Source organism: Daphnia magna, linkage group LG10 (assembly GCF_020631705.1).
Source record: "Daphnia magna isolate NIES linkage group LG10, ASM2063170v1.1, whole genome shotgun sequence".
In the NCBI taxonomy this organism is placed as follows: Eukaryota; Metazoa; Arthropoda; class Branchiopoda; order Diplostraca; family Daphniidae; genus Daphnia; species Daphnia magna.
In genome coordinates, this window is record NC_059191.1 from 5,847,839 (window position 1) to 5,868,200 (window position 20,362).

At 38.6% G+C, this 20,362-nt stretch overlaps 4 protein-coding genes and 1 long non-coding RNA gene across 5 annotated transcripts; 4 read left to right on the forward strand and 1 right to left on the reverse strand.

Moving 5' to 3' along the window:
- Positions 1 to 3,997: 3,997 nt before the first annotated feature.
- Positions 3,998 to 5,676, forward strand: LOC116935873. The gene is made up of 6 exons (XM_045179877.1): positions 3,998 to 4,436; positions 4,530 to 4,564; positions 4,623 to 4,709; positions 4,769 to 4,893; positions 4,967 to 5,129; positions 5,200 to 5,676. Exons 1-6 carry the CDS (start codon positions 4,390 to 4,392, stop codon positions 5,448 to 5,450), a joined length of 708 nt encoding a protein of 235 aa, XP_045035812.1. The 5' UTR covers positions 3,998 to 4,389; the 3' UTR covers positions 5,451 to 5,676.
- A 1,374-nt stretch (positions 5,677 to 7,050) lies between these two features.
- Positions 7,051 to 7,866, forward strand: LOC116932733. The gene is made up of 3 exons (XR_006651615.1): positions 7,051 to 7,437; positions 7,560 to 7,652; positions 7,720 to 7,866. It is a non-coding gene; the product is annotated as an uncharacterized LOC116932733 (long non-coding RNA).
- A 1,934-nt stretch (positions 7,867 to 9,800) lies between these two features.
- On the forward strand, positions 9,801 to 11,646 carry LOC116932766 (elongation factor Ts, mitochondrial). Its single transcript, XM_032940595.2, is given in 7 exon segments — positions 9,801 to 10,159; positions 10,232 to 10,354; positions 10,409 to 10,436; positions 10,439 to 10,533; positions 10,589 to 10,761; positions 10,830 to 10,996; positions 11,072 to 11,646. Coding segments are annotated over 7 exon segments (924 nt in total). The 5' UTR covers positions 9,801 to 9,997; the 3' UTR covers positions 11,248 to 11,646.
- A 1,259-nt stretch (positions 11,647 to 12,905) lies between these two features.
- On the forward strand, positions 12,906 to 14,189 carry LOC116932768. Its single transcript, XM_045179429.1, has 2 exons — positions 12,906 to 13,136; positions 13,219 to 14,189. Exons 1-2 carry the CDS (start codon positions 13,002 to 13,004, stop codon positions 13,636 to 13,638), a joined length of 555 nt encoding a protein of 184 aa, XP_045035364.1. The 5' UTR covers positions 12,906 to 13,001; the 3' UTR covers positions 13,639 to 14,189.
- A 393-nt stretch (positions 14,190 to 14,582) lies between these two features.
- Positions 14,583 to 19,965, reverse strand: LOC123476776 (alpha-(1,3)-fucosyltransferase C-like). Its single transcript, XM_045179428.1, has 8 exons — positions 19,930 to 19,965; positions 17,124 to 17,329; positions 16,800 to 17,056; positions 16,631 to 16,725; positions 15,995 to 16,227; positions 15,077 to 15,445; positions 14,845 to 14,995; positions 14,583 to 14,767 (listed from the first exon to the last, which is right to left on the reverse strand). The coding sequence occupies exons 1-8, from the start codon at positions 19,948 to 19,950 to the stop codon at positions 14,696 to 14,698; spliced, it is 1,404 nt and encodes a 467-aa protein (XP_045035363.1). The 5' UTR covers positions 19,951 to 19,965; the 3' UTR covers positions 14,583 to 14,695.
- Positions 19,966 to 20,362: the final 397 nt, after the last annotated feature.

The following is a 20,362-nucleotide window of genomic DNA, read 5'->3' on the forward strand; positions in this document are numbered from 1 at the left end:
ATTTTGCACTTTTTTCGCGGGTTGCAAAGAAAGAGAAATAGGAATAGCATAAAGGGGTACGGTAGGCACCAAAGTATCCCCTCCATCAAAAAGAAATAGAAGGATATAGACCCATTTGCCTGCTAAAGAAACTTCCAAGCATGACTGTATATCGTTTACCCTGGAGTCCTTTTGGTAACTCGCCCAAAAGAGTGCATGCCCCAGTATACAGAATACTGGTGTAGCCACGGCCATGTTAACTCCCCCTCTCGGATTTTTTCCCAAAAGTTGTTGCCAATTTCACGTATCGATTGTGAGAAAATGAGGCAAGATATCGATTTAAGTGTCCCATAACCATAACTGCCAACTATGAATTGAGTTTTAAGGGTTGTAATTGTTATAACAACCCATATGTTTATACATACATTTTTTCACACTAATGAATTAAGCCACTTTTTGTTTACTTTATGAAGTACAGACGACGAAAATGAGCGAAAACATAGCGAAAACGTAATACATCACAAGTTCATAACACAGCCGCTGTGGCGCTTTCGTTATGGGATAGAAAGACTTTCAGGCCAAAAAGGCAATGGGAGGGCCCGCCATAAGCGTGGCTACACCAGTATTCTATTACTCTGCTCTGGCTAGGGCTCGGCCTCGCGACGATCGGGTACAATTTTGGCCGAACCGCGCGGTTCCTTTTTTTAAAAAGGCCAAACCGGTGCGGTTCGGTTTATCAATTTTTGGGAACCGATCGCACCGCGGTTTGTTGGGTCACACCGTGTTACGGTGTGACCCGTAAGAACCGCGGCAGTTTACACAAGTTTACACAACAAGTTTTACACAGTTTATACAACAGTATAAGTCGTAAATTATGTGAAAAACCAGTTGTATTTTTGTCCACATCATTACAACAATTTTCTGAATCATCATTCGTCAATGTTTTCAATATCGAATTCAGTCAGATTGTGGGAACGTGAATCAATTTCGTTGATCAAACCGGCTTTAAACCAGGAGCGCAAGCAGATGAGGGCTTCAACAGTCTCGGGATTAAGGCTCATCCTAGCAATTCCAAAACAATGTTTTCCAGTGCTGAACGCCCTCTCACTGCCTGCACTAGTGGCTGGAATACTTAACATATATCTAGCCATGTTTGATAATTTAGGCCATTACAGCAATGCCTGACAGCCTGACCTGACTCAATTAAGTCAATTAGTCAAAGTTCGAAGTTCAATTCAGGTCCCACCGGGCAACCATTGGTGCCACTTTACGCTCAACGCGATTTGATTGGTTGATTTGAAATTTCCGTCAAATTTTTTTTTTTTTATTTCAAAATGGCGGCGGTTCGCACCGGTTTGACCGAATTCCAAACCGAGAACCGCACCGAAGTAAAAAACGGCTAAACCGAACCGACGGTTTGGTGATTTTTGGCCGGCAAACCGCGGTTCGCCCCGATCGAAAACAATCGGGGCCGAGCCCTAGCTCTGGCTAGGGCTCGGCCCCGTGTCCAATGGGTAGGTATTTGGGCGAATGGGTAGGTCTTCTCGGCAAAAAAATTGGATCCGATGGGTAACGGTTCCTAAGACTTTGTGCCCACTACCTACCCGGGTACCATGTGGGTAACACAATTTCGAAAACCATTTCCATTACCCGGGTTCAAAACCCGGTTATCCCCGATTTCCTACCCGATTACCCGAGTTTTTCCCTGAAATCAAGTGACGCCCTTTGAATTTCCCGCCACAAAAAAATTTTTTTTGCTACCCTCCCTTTTCATTTAACTTGGGGCTTTGCAAGCCACCATTTTCCAAGATGGCGGTGCGTATACCCGGTTTGCCCATCAAATCCGCCCAGCCTACCCACTTTGGCAAATAGACTGCCCGGATTGCTCATGGGTGACTTTTTTTGGCGACGAACCGCGGGTAAACCGGGTTTTCGAGAACCGGGGCCGAGCCCTAGCTCTGGCCATAGGCTTCGTCTAGGCAGAGTAATAGAATACTGGTGTAGCCACGCTTATGGCGGGCCCTCCCATTGCCTTTTTGGCCTGAAAGTCTTTCTGTCCCATAACGAAAGCGCCCCAGCGGCTGTGTTGTGAACTTGTGATGTATTACGTTTTCGCTATGTTTTCGCTCATTTTCGTCGTCTGTACTTCAGAAAGTAAACAAAAAGTGGCTTAATTAATTAGTGTGAAAAAATGTATATATAAACATATGGGTTGTTATAACAATAACAACCCTTAAAACTCAATTTATAGGTGGCAGTTACGGATATGGGACACGTAAATCGATATCTTGCCTCATTTTCTCACAATCGATACGCGAAATTGGCAACAACTTTTGGGGAAAAATCCGAGAGGGGGAGTTAACATGGCCGTGGCTACACCAGTATTCTATTACTGTGGTCAGAGTCATAGAACCCTGGTTGGTTCAGGCGGGATAGGGACTTTTGGGCTAGTTGCCCAAAGGACTCCAGGTTTTCCGACACTTGGACTTCTGGCACTCGACACTTGGACGACCGGTTCGCGACAGGAGGACATCTGTCTAGCGACGTTAGGACTACTGGTTCCCGACGTTTGGGCGCGACAATCAATGTTGCTGAACCCAGCAAGTCCTTTACGAGATTACGACAAGTGAACTCCCGGGCCAGCGACGTTTGGACTCTTTTTCTTTCGGTAAGTATTTTAAATTCGATTGGTCTTCATATTTCATTGTAATTATTGTCTAGCTTATATTTATCTTATATTTATAGCTTGGATTTATCGGCTAGATTATAGATTCTCTTATTACTGTAATGTAAAAAAATTGAATACAATTACGTGAGTTTAGAGCCACTTGCAATAATTGTGTCATTGTTTTATTTACTTTTTGGACATGTCCTTTAACGAAAACCAAAGTGTTGTTTACGAATTAGTCGAGAATTTTGTGAAATCGCAAGAATGTCTGGCCAGCGAAAGCCTGGAGTTCGTGGACGGCAAGCAGTTGTTTAAGGGCTTCTTCCTTGCCTGTGTTATTTTTTAAGCCTTGTGTTATTTTTTTGTTATTATTTTTTTTCCCTTATGTCCTGCCGAAGTGTAACCAAGCACTGTTTAAATTTATGTTTGATCGTGATTGCCATATGTGAATCTACCCAGAAAAATTGTACAACCGTGAACGAAAAATTTTGTATTTATGTTGTTTAATACATTAACATTTGAACTACAATCTGTTTGTGTTCTGAAGTCTGACTGGAACAAACATGGTTACCCATGTTCGTTCCATTTCAGAATACAAGAAGGGTCAGAAGTCTGACTGGAACAAACATGGTTACCCATGTTCGTTCCATTTCAGAATACAAGAAGGGTCAAAAGTCTGACTGGAACAAACATGGTTACCCATGTTCGTTCCATTTCAGAATGCAAGAAGGGAAAGAAGTCTGACTGGAACAAACATGGTTACCCATGTTCGTTCCATTTCAGAGCACAATATTTACATAATTGTAATTAAACTTTTCTTCTATAATAAAAATAAATAAGTTATCCAGCCGATAAATGTAAGCACAAATATCTATACAATAATCATAGTCAATTAAAAATACCTATGTTCTTAACGATCCTTCAGCAGCAACAAATAAGCAAATCCGTGCGTCACTGGATTGGGAGTCCTTTTGTCGCTGGATGAGGAGTTCCTATGTCGTAAAGAACACTCGAAAAAAAGAAAACAAAAACAAAAAGATTCCAAACGTCTATTACCCGGGAGTTCGAACGTCGATTGCCTGGGAGTCCACTCGTCGTTTAACTGGAAGTCTTTTCGTCGCTGAGTACTGGTCGAGTATTCTGCTAATTGGGTTCAGCAACATTTTGTTGTGTGTCCAAATGTCGGGAACCACTAGTCCTAAAGTCGATGGGCAGATGTCCTGGCGTCGTGTGCCAGATGTCCAAGTGTCGGAAACCTGCAACCAAAAGTCGTTTACCCTGGAGTCCTTTTGATAACTCGCCCAAAAGAGTGCATGCCGTTCAGGCTGAGAGGAATCCCTATACCGCGTTTCGTTGGTCTGAATGTCTGAAATTTCGACGATTTTGGGGCGGGGCACAGTGGTGGAAACTAGAATCAGAGTCATCTATCGAGAGAAAACTGAGTTTTCGACGGCCATTTTGGACGCTTTTCCTATTGATGTAAGAAGCTGTAAGATGTAAAGAAGCTCTAGAAATTCGGGATTGGCGCCAAAATGGTTGGCAATTTTGCTGTTCCACATTGTAATTCAACATACTATAAAAGTGCGCAAATAAAAAGTGGAATTGCTTTGTTCTCCGTCCCAAAAACAGCCGTAGGATTATGGCAACAGCAAATACCGTCAATCGTTTTGACGAACAATTCTCGTATTTGGACGCGTCATTTTGATGAGAATGACATAAAAAGTGTTTCATGCGTTTAAACGATGGGTTTTGAAGGAAGGAGCCATTCCGAGATATTTCCTGACACCCAGTAAGTATACAATTCTTTTACAGTATGGAGTGGAATTGCCCAGTTACCAAGTAATTTATATTGAGATGAAACTTACCGACAACCATTACAAAGCATTTGCAATGTGAATAGGAGAAACAATTCAATAGGTAAAAATCAGTTCTGTAGTTGTATTTACACATGCTAAGCAACATTTCAATTATTTAGCAAACCCTACTGTCGATGAAAAGTGCAGGAAGCATCCAAATAAAGAAAGATATGCCTTTGCGAAGAAGAGCAGCCTAAACAAAAAGAGTAATTTTTGAATTTCAAAAATGATGTTATGTTATATTAAGACATTGTTATATAAATAGTTTCTTATGATTTGGCCACCCCCATGGAAGTCGTTCCAGATGAGAACCTTTCAGTTGAAAAGCAGTTACCAGCTATGGCTAAACAACCTGCATCAGTAGTCGTAGAAACAATACCGACACTACCAGTAAGCATCGTTATAAATGTTAAATTAGCTTCTTTTCATATTTATTTATCAAAACCAATACTTGTTTTCATAGACAATGGTGAAATTGACGCCGATGGATGATGTTCAGGATCCGAATACCTCAAATGAGTCAGAATTGAACATTACAACTGAAGAAACCGTTAATGAAAATGCAGAAATAAAACTTTCACAACTAGCACACACCTCAAGTACTTCTCAATCATCTTCAACTACAGGTACGTGCATCCTATAATCGTGATATGTCGTTACTGACATAAATCATCATCTCTTTTCGTTCTTTTTCAGATGAGAGTATATGGATCTTCAAACCAAACTTGATCACGTATTTCACATTGGTGTCCCAAATGGAATTACCTGACGGTTGGATATGGTCATTCAACCAAGCCAAAAACGCCATACTTTGCATTTACACGGACCCATTATCTAACGGGAGGAATTTGTTTGATTCAGACAAATGTTCATCTTTCACGTCCATTTCACGATATTCCATCAATACACAAGTATACCGTACGTTGTCATACAAAAACTTACCGTGAGGTCCATCGCTTGCGTTCGTCACATCTCCCAAAAGGAAATAAATAGAAACCACTTTTTATTCCAGAGCCAACCAGCTTCTGTTCAGTGTCAAAGTTCTCCTACGCACTAAGAGAATCTCACTGAGCAATTGTTTCACCAACAAACCATAATATTAATTATTCACTATACACCAATTATCTGTGTATAAATGTCTGTGAAAACTTAATAACATGTTTGTTTAGTTTGCACAGGTTTAATTTAACTTTCCGAATTTAAAAATCGACATAATGTGTAAACAAACAATTTAAGAATTCGTACTCTTTAAGGAATTCTATATCATGCAAGTTGTTGACAAAAAAAACGATAATATATATGATAAAAAATTAGAGGAAATAAATTGTATGTTATTATTCAATACCCACCGAATTGTTTATTTTTTTTTATTTTTTTATTATTTTTTTTATATATTAGGTGCACTGGTCTGGTGTTGGTTGTTTTCGAACCAGAGATGTGCACAAGCAAATTTTGTTCAAGCAATTTTCGATTAATCAAGTAAATTTTTGCTCGAGTAAATAAATAATTTTTTTTTCTTGCTTGGGTTTGTTTGAACAAAAGTCAAACAATTTCAAACAATTTTTCCATTGTTTGTTTGGTTTTGTTCAAAAATAAAAAAAAACTCAAAAGTTTCCAAGTTTCCAAGGAAATGATGACTAGCGCAACATGTTTCTCAGTGACAGTAACCAGTCAATCAGATGACTGAATCCTGAAGTTCGACACCAACAGAAAACTCAATGCGGACAGCAAATACGACAGCGCCATCATTCATCTAGCAAAAAATCAAAATATCGGCTTTGTACGGCATCGTCTTGGATGCGGAACCTGCTACAAATAGAACCCGAGAAGAGCTTCTGAAGGCTGAAATGCAAAACTTCCTCGCCATTCCAACATTATCTGCCGATGAAATGGACGAGCTAGATATCTTGTCTTGGTGGAAGAGGCGTCAATACGATTTTCCGCTTTTGCAATATACGCCAGACAAATATTAGGGATAGTTGCTACCTCGGCACCGTCTGAAAGAGTCTTTAGTACCGGAAGAAATGTTGTCACTCAACAACGCCAGCGTTTGGATCCACAAAATGTGGACAAATTAATCTTTCTCAGTGCAAATTCTGCCGCAAAAAAAAAGTAAACACCTGTGAATTCTAATCAAAAATCAATGTTAACTGTGATTACTGTTACTATTATTCTAAGTCTTTGACATCCAGTCAATAAGGAAATCAAATGTTTTCGAACCTGTAACGTTTAAAAAAGAAAGTCAAACCTTTTGTTTAATTGTTTCTTGGATCTCTGTTGTTATCCAAGAAAATGTAACCGTTTTTTTTTTATTGGAGCGTTGTCTGCGTTGCCGAAATTTTTTTAAAGGGTTTTTGTTCAAACAATAAATTTTGCTCAAACAAACTGTATTGTTCAAACAATTTTATTTGTTTATGAACAATTTTGGACGAGAAAATTGTTTGGCAAATTGTTCAAATAATTCTCAATTAATCGAGCAAACAAACAAAAATTGGCAATTGCTTTTGTTTGCTTGAGCAAGAAAATCATTGCTCGCGCACATCTCTGTTTCGAACCAGAGGTGTGCACGAACAACGTTATTCGCGAATATTTGCAAATAATTCAAACAATTATTTGTTTGCGGCTATTTTTTACGGAGTAATTATTCGGTAATTATTCGTGAACAATTTCGAACAATTTACAAACAAAATCAAACAATTTTTCGAATTTTGACAGTTGAATTCGGTTGAAATATCGATTGAATTACCGAAATTGGTACAACTTCTTTGTCGTCAGAAATAGTCAAACTTGTTTAATTTTATAGTTTCAGTTCAGAGTTTCAGACTTTCAGTACGTAATGCTCATTGAGACGGCGTGGTCGTGACTACCACACATATTATTCGTGAGACAGCACGAGAAACTAAGTGCTAGAACGCTAGAAGTGTGCTGCTAAAGGTAATTTTATGGAACTTTTTGTGTGTTGATTGATCCATTATTAATTGCTCAAAAATTGCTAAGTTTGCCTTGTTTAATATTGTCAAGTAACTTTAGTTTTCTTTCATGTTCATTTGCTTTAGGTGGCACAATTCATTAGTTGCCTTGACTGAGGCCTATTGTTTGCTAGCAGGTGTTAGTCAAGTGCCATTTACCACCTAATAACCACACTGCAGGTAAAGTTTTGCTTTGTTTTACAAATGTGAAGTAACATAGTACATGACACATGTTCATTTGCTTTAGGTGGCACGATTCACTAGTTGCCTTGACTGAGACCTATTGTTTGCTAGCAGGTGTTAGGCAGGTGCCATTTACCACCTAATAACCACACTGCAGATAAAGTTTTGCTTTGTTTTACAAATGTGAAGTAACATAGTACATGTTCATTTGCTTTAGGTGGCACGATTCACTAGTTGCCTTGACTGAGACCTATTGTTTGCTAGCAGGTGTTAGGCAAGTGCCATTTACCACCTAATAACCACACTGCAGGTAAAGTTTTGCTTTGTTTTACAAATGTGAAGTAACATAGTACATGTTCATTTGCTTTAGGTGGCACGATTCATTAGTTGCCTTCGCTATGGCATCTTGTTGCTCTCCAAACGACGATTTGTGGGAAAATCACCTATCTGATGATACGGAAGAGCGGTTGGAGTGTCCTGATGACACTATATCGGAACAGTTAGTTGACTTGGCTCAATCAAAGGAAGCTTCTTCTACATCTACGGATGCTACTTCTGGAAAGGTGCAACCTAAGGCGAAGTCTTGGGTCTTTAAACACTGCCAAAAAGTGGGAGGGAAAAACGTATGCAACATTTGCAAAAAATCATTCTCTGGAGGATCCACCTCTCCTATAGCCTACCACTTGGAGCACCTTCACAAGATATTTTCGACATCGGTGTCAAACAGTTCAGGTCAGAGCAAACTTGATCAATTTGTTAAGTGCGGCAAAGCAAGAGAATCGAAGATTTCAAAGCTATTGCCAGCTTTTTGACCGTCGATTTGTACCCTCCGCATCTCGTGTCAGGAATGGGGTTCAAAAACTTAATGGCTCTTCTTGCTCCAGGGTATCAAATCCCCAATCGTACAACTTTCGCTAGAAACTTCATTCCCACTGCCTACAGACAGCTTCGTGCTTCTCTTGAGAAGGAACTTGAACAAACCGAGTTTGTCTGTCTTACGTCAGACATGTGGACTGATGACTATCTCCATTGTTCTTATATGACTGTGACTGCCCACTTTCTAACTGACTCTTGGTCAACGCGGAGTGTTGTGCTATCCACCAAACGTTTTTTGCTTCAGCATACCGGTGCTAATATAGCCACTGCCTTAAATGCAATCGTTGTTGAATGGGGTCTTCATGGGGGTCCAAAGTTCGTAATTGTAACTGATGGAGGGGCGAATATTAAGTTAGCCGTTGAGTTACTTGGGTGGTACCATGTTGAATGTTTTGCGCATAAGCTAAATTTGTGCCTTACTACTAATGGGTACAAAACCGTCCCGGAGATTAACGCATTGATAAAAAAATGTAAATAATGTGGGGTTTACTATACAAAAAACCCGGGATGTGGGTCGGGGCGATAGAGGGAACCCGGGTTTTTTGTATAGTAAACCCCGCAAGAGGGTACCCCTTTTCTGATACCCATAGTGAAGGAACCAGGGGTCTATGACCAGGGTTGTGTTTTGCCATGGTTTTGTTGTTTGTGCACCAGTCATTTTTTGCATTTTAATCCAGTTCTGGTCTCAGTTATTATTAATTAACAAACGTTTCTTACAAAGAAAATATATTCAAGAATTTCGAATGAATTCAAAGTTGTTCAACAGTTATTGTCTGTTTATTGACTAATTCACAAATAGTTAATCCAATAATTAAATATCTTTAATAGGAATTTGCTTGGTTGCCAATTGGGGCTTGTGGACAAAAATGTAAAAAAAAGTTGTTGAAAATAATTATTTCAAACAATTATTCGAACAATTTCAAGTTAGGGATTATTTGCCAATTATTCGAACAATTGTTCAAACGAATAAAATAATCATCCCCCATTATTCGGTTTGTTCACAAATAAAAAAAATTGTTCGTGCACACCTCTGTTTCGAACTGCAACAAATTCTCCAATTTTTCAAGTGTCGTCTGCTTCATTCGTTTCCTTATCACTGTTGCAATTGGCTGTTTAAGTTTTCAAAGACATTTCCTTATTGGTGCATTCGATGTAGTGCATTACACACCCGCTGGAGGCTCTGACTGCTATTTCCGAAATTAGGCACAAAGTCAGACGATTCCCTCCCTGTCGTGAATGAACCAGGGTTCTATCTTCTATGACTCTGCTCTGGTCTAGGCGTGCGCGACCATGTTGGTAAAAAGGGAGATCTGGCAACTCGTCCAGGGTTTTTTATTTTTCAGCCGTGGAAGCACTGTCGCTAATCGAGAACCGAAAATCCAGTGCAATTGAAGAAGTCTCGTGCCTAAACAATTGTCACCGGGCTACACTTTTCTTCTAAATAGTCAAATAATAAATCAGTGAATATGTTACGACGACTATTTCACCGTAGTTCCAATATTTCGTTTCGCACCAGTGAAATGATGCCAGCCAGTCAGTCTTTACTTTCAACACTAAGGAAAAAAACTGGGTATGCTATCACAAATTGTAAGAAAGCATTAGAAATGAACGACAATGATATTGAAAAGGTATTACAGCTCGCCAAGTAGACTAAAATTTCATTAGAAATCTCACCATGATAAATCTGTGATCTTTTTAAGGCAGAAAACTGGCTACATGCACAAGCACAATCCCAAGGGTGGGCTAAAGCAGCAAAGCTTCAGAATCGTTCAACTCCAAATGGACTTGTAGGAATTATGTTGAATAAAAAATGTGCTGCAATGGTAATAGAAAATATTACACCTCATGCCTACAGATTAGCAATTAAATTGGTTTAGGTGGAGGTGAACTGTGAAACAGATTTTGTATCAAAAATGAAAAATTCCAGTCGGTAGTAACACAAACTACTGGAGTATGTTTTAAGAAATCACTAGAAACAGTTTTATCCTCAGATGTTCTTCAAGTAAACATTCTTCTAAGTTAACAGATTTCAAAATAACTAATTACTGGTTGTACAGGAAACACCTATAATTAGACTTGGATTTAGTTCTGAACAGTTAGGTGCATTGCAGCTGAATAACAAATCTGATTCCAAACTTTCAGATTTTCTTGCACTTAACATAGGACTAATTGGGGAAAATATGGCTGTTCGGCGAGGAGCGGCACTTTGTTCAACCAACTCAAACATTAAGTAATATATTATATTGTTCTATTGAAAGCCCCAAACAATCCAAACAATTTACTTATGCTTCACTGTAGGTTTGCTTCATCTACCCATCCAGAGCAGGTGCTTGATGGGTCCTCCTTAGGCAAATATGCAGCAGTGATTGCTTATGAAGAAGGCCAGGTTTTATCCGAACAGGCTGAGTTAATAGAAATTATTGAAATTGAAAAACTGCCTAAGCAGTTATGCCAACACATTATTGGTATGTTTTCTTTGACCTAAAGTTGTGACTCAGAATTTTGAAATTGTATTCTAATTGATCATACTAACTTCTAAGGAATGAACCCGCAAAGCCTGGAAAAAGAAGACAATTCCTCAGACGAAGAAGAAACAGCGCTTTACCACCAAGAATTTCTTGCTCATCCTGATTATACTGTGCGAGAAGTTTTGGACCACGTCGGGTGGAAAATCAAAGCTTTCCTGCGTTTTGAATGCGGTGAAACCGTTTGCTGACGTCGGGAAACCAAATCAGAGGAGACAGACCTCTAATTTAGTTTGCTAGATATTAATTCTTAGTTGATAAATTGTATGAAAGCCGCTGAATTTCATTTTGTTTCTCAAATGATACAAAAATTTAGTCAGACATAATAAAATTAATAAATTTTTGTATATTGCCATCATCGAATTGCGGATTCCGATTTTGTTTTGTTTTTTTATTATTATATTGTTTTCTTGTGTTACACAGAAAAAACTTCTAAAGAGTAGTAGCTTATTAGTAGAATCCCGTGCTTTCTCAATCTTTACATTTTGCGTCGTTCAGAGGCCTTTTCAATAATGACTTTCGTTTATGTTCTATGTTAGTGCGTCAAATGTGGTCATCAATAATAAGTTCTAGTGCCGTTATCTAACTTATAATGTTTTTAGTTTCCTTTTTTTCATTCCTATCTTCTTTTATGGAAAGTTGTACTACAATTACTACTGAGAAATGTTCTCCTTACTAAAATTTCCATGAGAATAGGTTGATTCAAAATAATCGAAATTCAGTATTGATTTTCTAATAGGGTACTACGAATCGAGGTTAGACTCGCAGTGAGTAAATTTAAACGTAATCTTGATCATAGCTTGACAACCACCAAAATGTTCCATTCTGTACTAATCTTCGTAAAAAAACTGTAGTAAAAACAAAAATACTGGCTGAAGGAATGGGGAAAATATGTATTTCATTGCCAAATGTTTTTGTTAAGGTAAAATAAAACAACAAAAATGTAAGAATAAACGAAGTGATGTGCAGGGTCGGAAGAAAGAGATGCGTGCTATGCCGGTAACCAAACGCGTTAAGTCATGCTATATAAGTCCATCTCATAATTCAAATTCTTATCCAAGAACAACATATGTATCAAACTGATCAAGAACACAGAATAAAATGTATTTCATATTCTCACTACATTCCGAAATCGATGAATATAAAATTGACGAATCTTTTCCTGACATCAAAATTTATTTGGCGTGACCAATAATATCGAAGCTGGCGAAGAAGCTTCTGCTCTAGATGGTTGGGGTCTTTTGCCAATTGCGACGGTGACTTACTTTTGGCCTGACTATCTTTCTAAATACAAATGTTGTTTGCCTCACCACGAGCTGCAGGCGTGAGCAATTGCGTTAGAATATAACCGTTGCTTTATTAATAACTGTTGGGAAAATGTTATACCAAGACCCAACTTGTATTTTAATGTCGCCATTCTTGTGTATTTACGTAACCCACATGCACCGTCCTCACCAGTTCCGACAACTAACGAGAAGACCTAAAAAAAGAGCTACAGTGTCAGCACATTTTTGAACTATTTTTTGTGCTGCATGTTTCACTGTTGACTAACCACTCGAAAAATCGGAAAAAAAACCTTGCTAAACCATAGTTTCTAGTTTCATGGCAAATCGAAAGAAAAAAATAATTTTTAAATAACGAATTTCTAAAACACTGCAAGATCGCCGAACTATTACGTGTGTAACAAGAAGAAACTCAAGCAAAAGCATGCCAGGTGTTCATATATATAGTCGTGAGAAAATAGCTGCCATCGACGGAGGACAATCAACTGCCCGAAGGCGCATTTTCCGGTGTTCAAAGTCACTGTCCCCCTGGAAAGAGAATTCCAAAAATGCGTTTGTATCAACAAGTAAAATGCCCAGATTCCCGTCGCTAGAACGTGAACGGCAACAGTTCCAAGAAGCCATTTGAACAGAAAGGCTGCAACAAGTTTGACTTCCTTGGAATGTCTCGTCGTTTCAGTAACTTACAGTATGTATCTATAGGAATATTGTTCGGCACATGTGTCTTTTTATGGACTAGAAAATTAAATTTAACAAAGACATTCGACGGAGGATATGCAACTAGTAATCTACGCCAGGTAAGGCGATTGTTGATTCCTCTTTTTGTAAAATTTGCGGTTGGTTGATTTAATAGAAATTCTGTAAATTATTGAAATTTAGACTGCCCGAAGTGAAAATGAAGAACGTTTAATCAATTCTTGGGCTAATAAAATAGAATTCGAAGAATCGCCATCAAATTTCGAAGATAGCGAGGAAATAATTAATGGCCAAGAAGACAATGCCAACGATCATGTGCGTTCAAAAGAAGTCGCTGTTTCTGTTAAAGAGGCCTTTTCGGTAAATAGTCCCAAAGCATCTGAAGAAGAAGAACAGGTTGTGGATATTGATTCCTCCAATGCAACTCCGGATGAGCCAACTGTTAAGCAAAGCACTTCACCAGAACCAGTCGACACCGCGTCGGATGCGCCAACTCCGACTATTGAAAACAGCGAGGAAAGTTCATCAATATCAGTTGGAACGTCAGAAGCTCTAAGCTTACCTGTTTCCACAACAACGATAACAACAATAGTTTCTCCATGATTTTGGGACTGTTGAAGATTAAAATGTGTGAACTTTGTTTTTTCTGTTTCTTGTAAAATGTTTGGCGAGACTTATTTATTTTCACCTACATACTCTCACCTTTACCAGAGTAACCACAATAAATCGGATGTTGCTTGCTTGTTTGTGTTCCCAGCTGATCCATCATGCTAATTTATAAGCAACAGCTGAACGTTTAAAAACATTCGAAATACCGAGTGACTCTTGTGTAATTTTCACTTTGGAAGTTGTAACAACGGCCGCTAAAACCTGTTTCAAAATGTTTTAAATTTATGCCAATAAATCATGCTGCGCTTTTTCTTCAATGAGCAACCGGAGTCTATTGTCTGCATAAGCAGGTAATACAATTTTTCCAAGACAATGGCACTAGGTTGTACGTACTTTATCTCTACTACAAACGTGTCATTTTACATAATTTTGTTTCAGAATGTTACCTATCCCTTGGTTTATGAAAAAAATTTGAAATCTACTGCAAGTTATTTCGCTTCTGCATTTCAAACTATCAGGCTTTCATAAAAACGGTATTTAAATCACCTGCAAACTCTTTTGGATATAGATCTGTTCAGAATGGGAATTTCAACGTGCAGTTTCCATTTCTATCTACGGCTGCAGGCCGCATGACTAACTGCTGTATGAGAAATCACACAAAAATAAAACGAATTCAGATCAATCCGTTTAGTATACCAGATGATCTGGATGTAATGTTTCACGAACGACAATATACTCTTTGTACCCTTGGTAAATCACTTGATGATAAGTTTAGATGTATCACTTTATATAATTGTGATAATCTAACATAGAAGGAGGTATTGACATGAACACAGGTGAAGCTGGAATAAATTCATTTATATACTGTAGGAAATGTAGGAAACGAAGTATTTTCATCTTGTGATCTGTTTTCTTATCTTTTTTTTACACTTTCGTCATGGCTTTTGCTTCTTTTTGTCAGTCTGAAGCGGTTCTTTTATTCAGAGTAATAATTTTGATAAATTTCATGACATAGTATACGGTACAACAATCTGCGCATGCTTTAGGGATGTTACAACGGGATTTTTACAACCGCGTTAGCGGGTATGGTGTAATTATCGAAATCAAACTGCTTGATAGGAACCTTCATAAGAGAACAAATCAAGATTAAATTCGTCAGTAAAACTATAGTTCGTAATGAAACAGTTTGAAATACTATACCTTGAAGCGATTTGGCTTGTGACAGTGGTTTCCACCGTCATACCACGCGTCTATGTCGTGATACCATTGCAAATGTGTCCGCGGCTGATTGAGCTGCTGACAGAGCTGACAAAAGGCAATGTTTGCCATTTCTTTGTAGTCGTAATGTGATCTATTTGAAGAGCAAGAAAAATGGTAGGCAAGGTTTTAGGAGGTACCGGAAACGTTTTGGCTTGTGCAAAGTTCTACTCACTTGTAAAAAGGCTTCCACCAAAAATATTCGTTGTAGAGAGTGTCGTTTTTGTCGAGAATGTCAAGGTATTTTGCTAATTGGACTGGCGTATACTTGAGAGCGTCGATGTAAGAATGTGGTGGAGCAATGGCTTCGTAGTTGCCAGCACCGTACACGATGGGCACAATATTTCGGTCAAGAAGATTGAAGAACTTTTCAGTTATGTAATCGCGACAAAGGGAATTTTCGAAGGAGAGGTAGAACTTGTAGTCCAATTCGATGCGCTGGTAACAGTCGTTTAGTTGATCGAAAGAACAAAATGGTTTTCCGCACTTGCCAAAGATGTCGATGCGGCTGTGTTGCTTCAGCACGTGCACGTAAAATTCTCTCCTTAATTCACAATTTGCATGAAAAATATTTTAGTCAATAATTATAAATAGGATTGTAGCCTATCACTTATAGAACATTCCCATAAAAGAAAATAGGTTAGTCGCCAAATCATTCTGAAACAATTGTACTACACGATCAATCTATTTTAACCCCTAGGGCTCGGCCTAGGCCTACCCATAGGTTACCCGTGACGAGCTTGATACCGGACCGGAAGATACTGGCACGAAGGTAAAAAAAAATATATATATATATACTGTATATATATTTGCGTGTGTCGTACCAGTAACCTTCCGGTATTAAACTGCTCACGGATAACCCATGGGTAAGCCGGGGCCGAGCCCTACTAACCACATATCGATTTGATCTTACGAAATTCCTACGCGCTACAAGGATCTAGGACAACAACAGCAATGCATTAGTATGCATGCCAAAATATACCGATGTGAGATGTACTTCGGTTCTGTGTAATGGATTTCCATAAACCTTTAACTGTTTTATATATGCATTAAACATTCTTCAAATATGATGAAAAACAAGAATTTCTCTTACCGTGAATCAGTTTTGCAGTGAGAAACGAACCAGACGGCTAGTTTGCTCTTTCCTGCGGCGTAGTTACGCGTGACGTTGAGACGAGCAGCACGCACCTCGTCTTCGCCAACAGGAGCGGAAGGCAAAACCTCCACCTGTCCATACGGCCATTCAATGTCAGAATCTCTTCGGTAGGTCATAGTGAGGTTGAAGAAATCTTTGTAAAAGGGCAACTTGTATCCAGAGAAACGCCACTAGTAAAGCGACACATAAAGGGTAATGTTACTATAAATGAAGAAACAAAAATGAATTTTGGTGCTGGGTTCTGGGTTCTGGGTTCTGGTAGCATTCCAAAATGATTGGGGTGTAATGCAAAAGAAATGTAACGTGAGAACGACGCTGTTTTCCGAATTTTATTTCTACTGGACCGTGACTTGATGGTAGATTTGAGGCGATTAGTGGGTCTAAAACGCAACTTTGTTTGTCAAATTAGTCCCTTGCCCGAGAAAAAAACGCTACTATAAATTTCTAGCACAAAACGCTATTTTCAGTGAACTTTCTCACGCCAACCGTTATCAATGAAATAAAGAAAAACTTCTAATAATAATCACAATAATATAAAAAACGCAGAATATACGTATGTATATCAATAGATACCTGCGGCGACTCGTCAGAGACCATAACGAAAAGCTGATGCTCGGAGCGAGAGGCGACATACGGATAATCACAGAGTGAGGGCCAGTGAAACATGACTTCAAAAACCAAAAGAAATATTAAGGACAAGACGAAAAACAAGGGCAGAGGCATATGGGCTGGCAAGACTAACCGGCATCGTACTGGTCCACCGAGTCCAGTAAATAAGGATCGTCTGTTGCGAGGCATGTTGTGACGGGGCACTTGGCATCGATGAAAGGTTGCCGCCCTCGTCCAAAGGCATAGTCCGGATAATAGAACAGGCCGTTCCAAAAGAGGATAGTCTTCAGAGCAGGCTTACCATTTTTCTCATCGCCACGAATCAAGGCAAGATCTACTTCGCGATCAGGCCGTTCCCAATATGCATATTGCGATTGGTTGCCAACTCCCCTGTTGAAGCCAATATAGTTATATAGAAATTTTGTTTATTACAACAAAAATGTAATAACTAACGAACGCGATGATGACGTGATCGTCGACGTAGATTTCGGCCACCTGTCGCGCTGAGAGATCGGTAGATTTTGGTAGATGATTGTCACCGGTCAGGACTATTAGTAAGACTAGCGGTAGGGCATAGAGTAGCACTGTGGTCGACGACTTTCTACTCCAACGACTTAGGGCAGCTGAGGTTGTCATTTGAAGATTACTCTTTGATGGTAAAATCTTTCGAATTTAAGGTTAAACAAACACAAATTAATAAAATACATTTTTGTTGGTATTGCAAAGAAATATACTTTTTTTTACCCAGTTCATTTATGATTTAAAATTATTCTTACAAGAAAGAGAATTAAAGGAAGGGTTTGAACTGTTCACCAGGTGTGCCTACTTGTATCTGCGAAAGCTCGGTCGCCATAACCCAAAAATGGTACATGTACAACTGTACACACTATTTGTTGTATTGTGTGGATTACGATTTACGAGGAAGTTAGGATTTTTGTTAGTTTTTTTTTTTTGTTAGTTTTTTTTTGTTTGTTTGTTTATTTGTTTGTTTGTTTAATTATTTTCGTTTGAATTTCCATTGCAAAGGAGAAAATTGAGGAAACGAATAATTTAAAAGGGCAAGAAAACGAGAAAAGGTATAATTTTCAAAAAGACAGTGGTATTTTTTTTATGTATACATAAACTGGTATATATCTTATCCAATAATAGCCTAATTTGACGAGAGGAAATTCAGAACCAAAAAGAAAATATTTTGTGCGGTTTAGCCAAACATCCGGGGAAGAACTATACTACCCGTGTAGATGTTCAGTCATGCAGTAACCAGTAACACTAAAAGTCACTGTATTAAAAGAAATCCTTATGTTAGCCAACTGATGGCAAAGTTTTTATAGCTTGAGCAAACAATGCAGTCTTTCTAGCAAAGATTCTATCATCCACCTCAATATTTAGCACTTCTAACGTGCATTATTATCTATCTAACGTGCTATTGTTATCTATGGCTAATTTTTTGTTCCACTGCAAAGAATTACTCATCTGCAAAGATGCTAATATGAGCAACAGCAAATTTGTTTCTTAAGCAAACATTGAATTCCGTATTTTCCTTAAACAAACATTAGATTTCTATTTTCGGTTGTAGGAACACTGCAGCACATTCGCGCTGGAAAGCCGGTTGAGTATATCCCAATGAGCCCGCTAGATGGTAGCCTAGGGTTTAAAAAGTAATTTACCTAGATGCCAGAACAACGATTTTCACCATTCCCCCACTAGATTGGGGTTGAGCAGAAAACAGTGTGCTGGTTTTAATTCATATCACCTTTCACGCATGCATAAGTTACCTAGACTTTGGGCTCACAAATCTCGAAGTTCATTTCTACATCGCTAAAAAGGTTTTCAACAGAAGTTTTCAACAACGGAAATTCGCTATCACCAGTTATAAAGTTGCCGTGCACGGCTAATCCCTTTTGTTTTGTTTTTTCTGGTGATGCGGTGATGGGAAGTTGGGAACAAACAAAGAGTAACGACAACTATTTCAATTTCAGTGAAAATCGCGCCACCTATGTTCTTCTTCATGTAAAAGGGTTTATAGCCACTTGTAACAGGAAGGCAATAGTGATTTTTAAATAGTAAACATTGGTGGCACTGGCCTCCAATAACTATCAGCTGATACAATAAGAAAACGCGGTCATCTATGAAATCTGGAGTGTAGCTCCGCCCTTTTCCCCAGAAAACACGAAATGAGAAGTTGTTCTTGTTCCCGCAAATAATAATTAAAATTTTCCATTCATAATTAGTAGTGCTATTAAAATTATAATAATACTATAATTACTAACTATACAGCATCAAAATCTATAATGCCGTTTATAAGATATAGATACAATATGGTAGCAACTCAGAAAAAGGGAGTGGAATAAAGGTCCTGTAGTCCCACCTAGTAAACCCAGAGGGAATTAAGCGGAATTCTTGACGTCACCAACTTCTTTGTAGTAGACGAATACGAGACGAATGCTTGCTACAACTACAACTCACCGCCATTCATGGCAATCCAGGAACTCATGTGGCAGAAAACACCAGCCGAAATATTGCAGAACGTTTAAAATGCATTTAACATCTTTATTTGAAACAACAATATTGCCAAAAACCGGCACTAACGATATTTAATGTCTGCCCTACACACAAGATTAGATAATCCAACACTAATTCGCAGGCCCTAATGGTATCGTTCTTACCCGATAAGTAAATTAATGCAAGGTAACGGTGGAGCTAAATTGAAAACCACGCTAAAACGCATTTTTGTCTCAACTGAAAATTAACAGGATGGCTTATCAAACAGTTTTGTTTTCCTGTCATCCAAGTTCTTAGTTCTGTTGATGGTGGGAAATGGTCGATTGCAAACGAAACGGCTTTATTAGGGAGGCAGATAACTGACTCCAATTCCCATAATACATTTTTCTGCATTTCTCACATTTACTTTTTAATGGAATAAAAATTCGATTCTCGTACATTTCATCTTGAAAGTGCCACCCACGGATTTAGTTGGTATGGACGTGATTGTCACGGCACGAATGTATGACGTTCAGGCACAGAACGCTGCGATGGTTATATCCCTGTCGTTTCCTACAACTTGCTGGCGCATGTGGGAAAACACTTTAGAAATAGCAGTATATTGACTAGTGATTTAGCGCAGATCAACCTGCACCGTCAATTTCACAGAATTTTAATGAGCTTCTGATCAATGGGTCGCTACAGTTAGTTCGAAAATTATCACTTACATTGTTATGCTTTCTCCTAGAGGCTATTCTTCACTAATTCCAGCAAGTGCTCACCTGACGAGCAGAAGTATGCATACTGCGCAGACAACGGTCGTCGTGGAAGTCAAGCTAAACAAAAAAAAATAAGTAAACGAAAAAAGGAAAAAAAGTAAGATGGGGGCGTCGTCAGATGCGTGCATATTTTAAAGTCTGTTTTTGCCTTAGGGCATCCAATGTTTTCCGTAGCTAAAAAAAAAAAAATAATAAAATAAAATACAAGACTAGATGTAAGGATATCCACCAAGCCCTGGAGGAATACCCAATACAGGTGGTCGAGGCCCTCTAGAAAAAAAAGGGAAGACGGATAAAAGTTGCCGAACCCGAAGTCATGTTTCAAACAAAATTTACAAGGATATATGCAAGAACAGTTGTCGCAGCGCTTCTCGCGCCACCAAAAATGTTTAACCTTGAAAGTACATTTAAGCTGGACTCGAAGAGAGAAAGCAAC

What these genes read in the sequence shown, in the direction of transcription:
- LOC116932768 (XM_045179429.1), top strand. Translation starts at nt 13,002, where the DNA reads ATGTCTCGTCGTTTCAGTAACTTACAGTATGTATCTATAGGAATATTG. An exon ending in CAACTAGTAATCTACGCCAG is followed by an intron (nt 13,137 to 13,218) that starts GTAAGGCGATTG and finishes ATTGAAATTTAG; the next exon opens with ACTGCCCGAAGTGAAAATGA.
- LOC116935873 (XM_045179877.1), top strand. Translation starts at nt 4,390, where the DNA reads ATGGGTTTTGAAGGAAGGAGCCATTCCGAGATATTTCCTGACACCCA. An exon ending in GAGATATTTCCTGACACCCA is followed by an intron (nt 4,437 to 4,529) that starts GTAAGTATACAA and finishes ACCATTACAAAG; the next exon opens with CATTTGCAATGTGAATAGGA. An exon ending in TAGGAGAAACAATTCAATAG is followed by an intron (nt 4,565 to 4,622) that starts GTAAAAATCAGT and finishes TCAATTATTTAG; the next exon opens with CAAACCCTACTGTCGATGAA.
- LOC123476776 (XM_045179428.1), bottom strand. Translation starts at nt 19,950, where the DNA reads ATGCATACTTCTGCTCGTCAG. An exon ending in TGCATACTTCTGCTCGTCAG is followed by an intron (nt 17,330 to 19,929) that starts GTGAGCACTTGC and finishes TAAATTCGAAAG; the next exon opens with ATTTTACCATCAAAGAGTAA. An exon ending in CACTGCAAAACTGATTCACG is followed by an intron (nt 15,446 to 15,994) that starts GTAAGAGAAATT and finishes TTGTGAATTAAG; the next exon opens with GAGAGAATTTTACGTGCACG.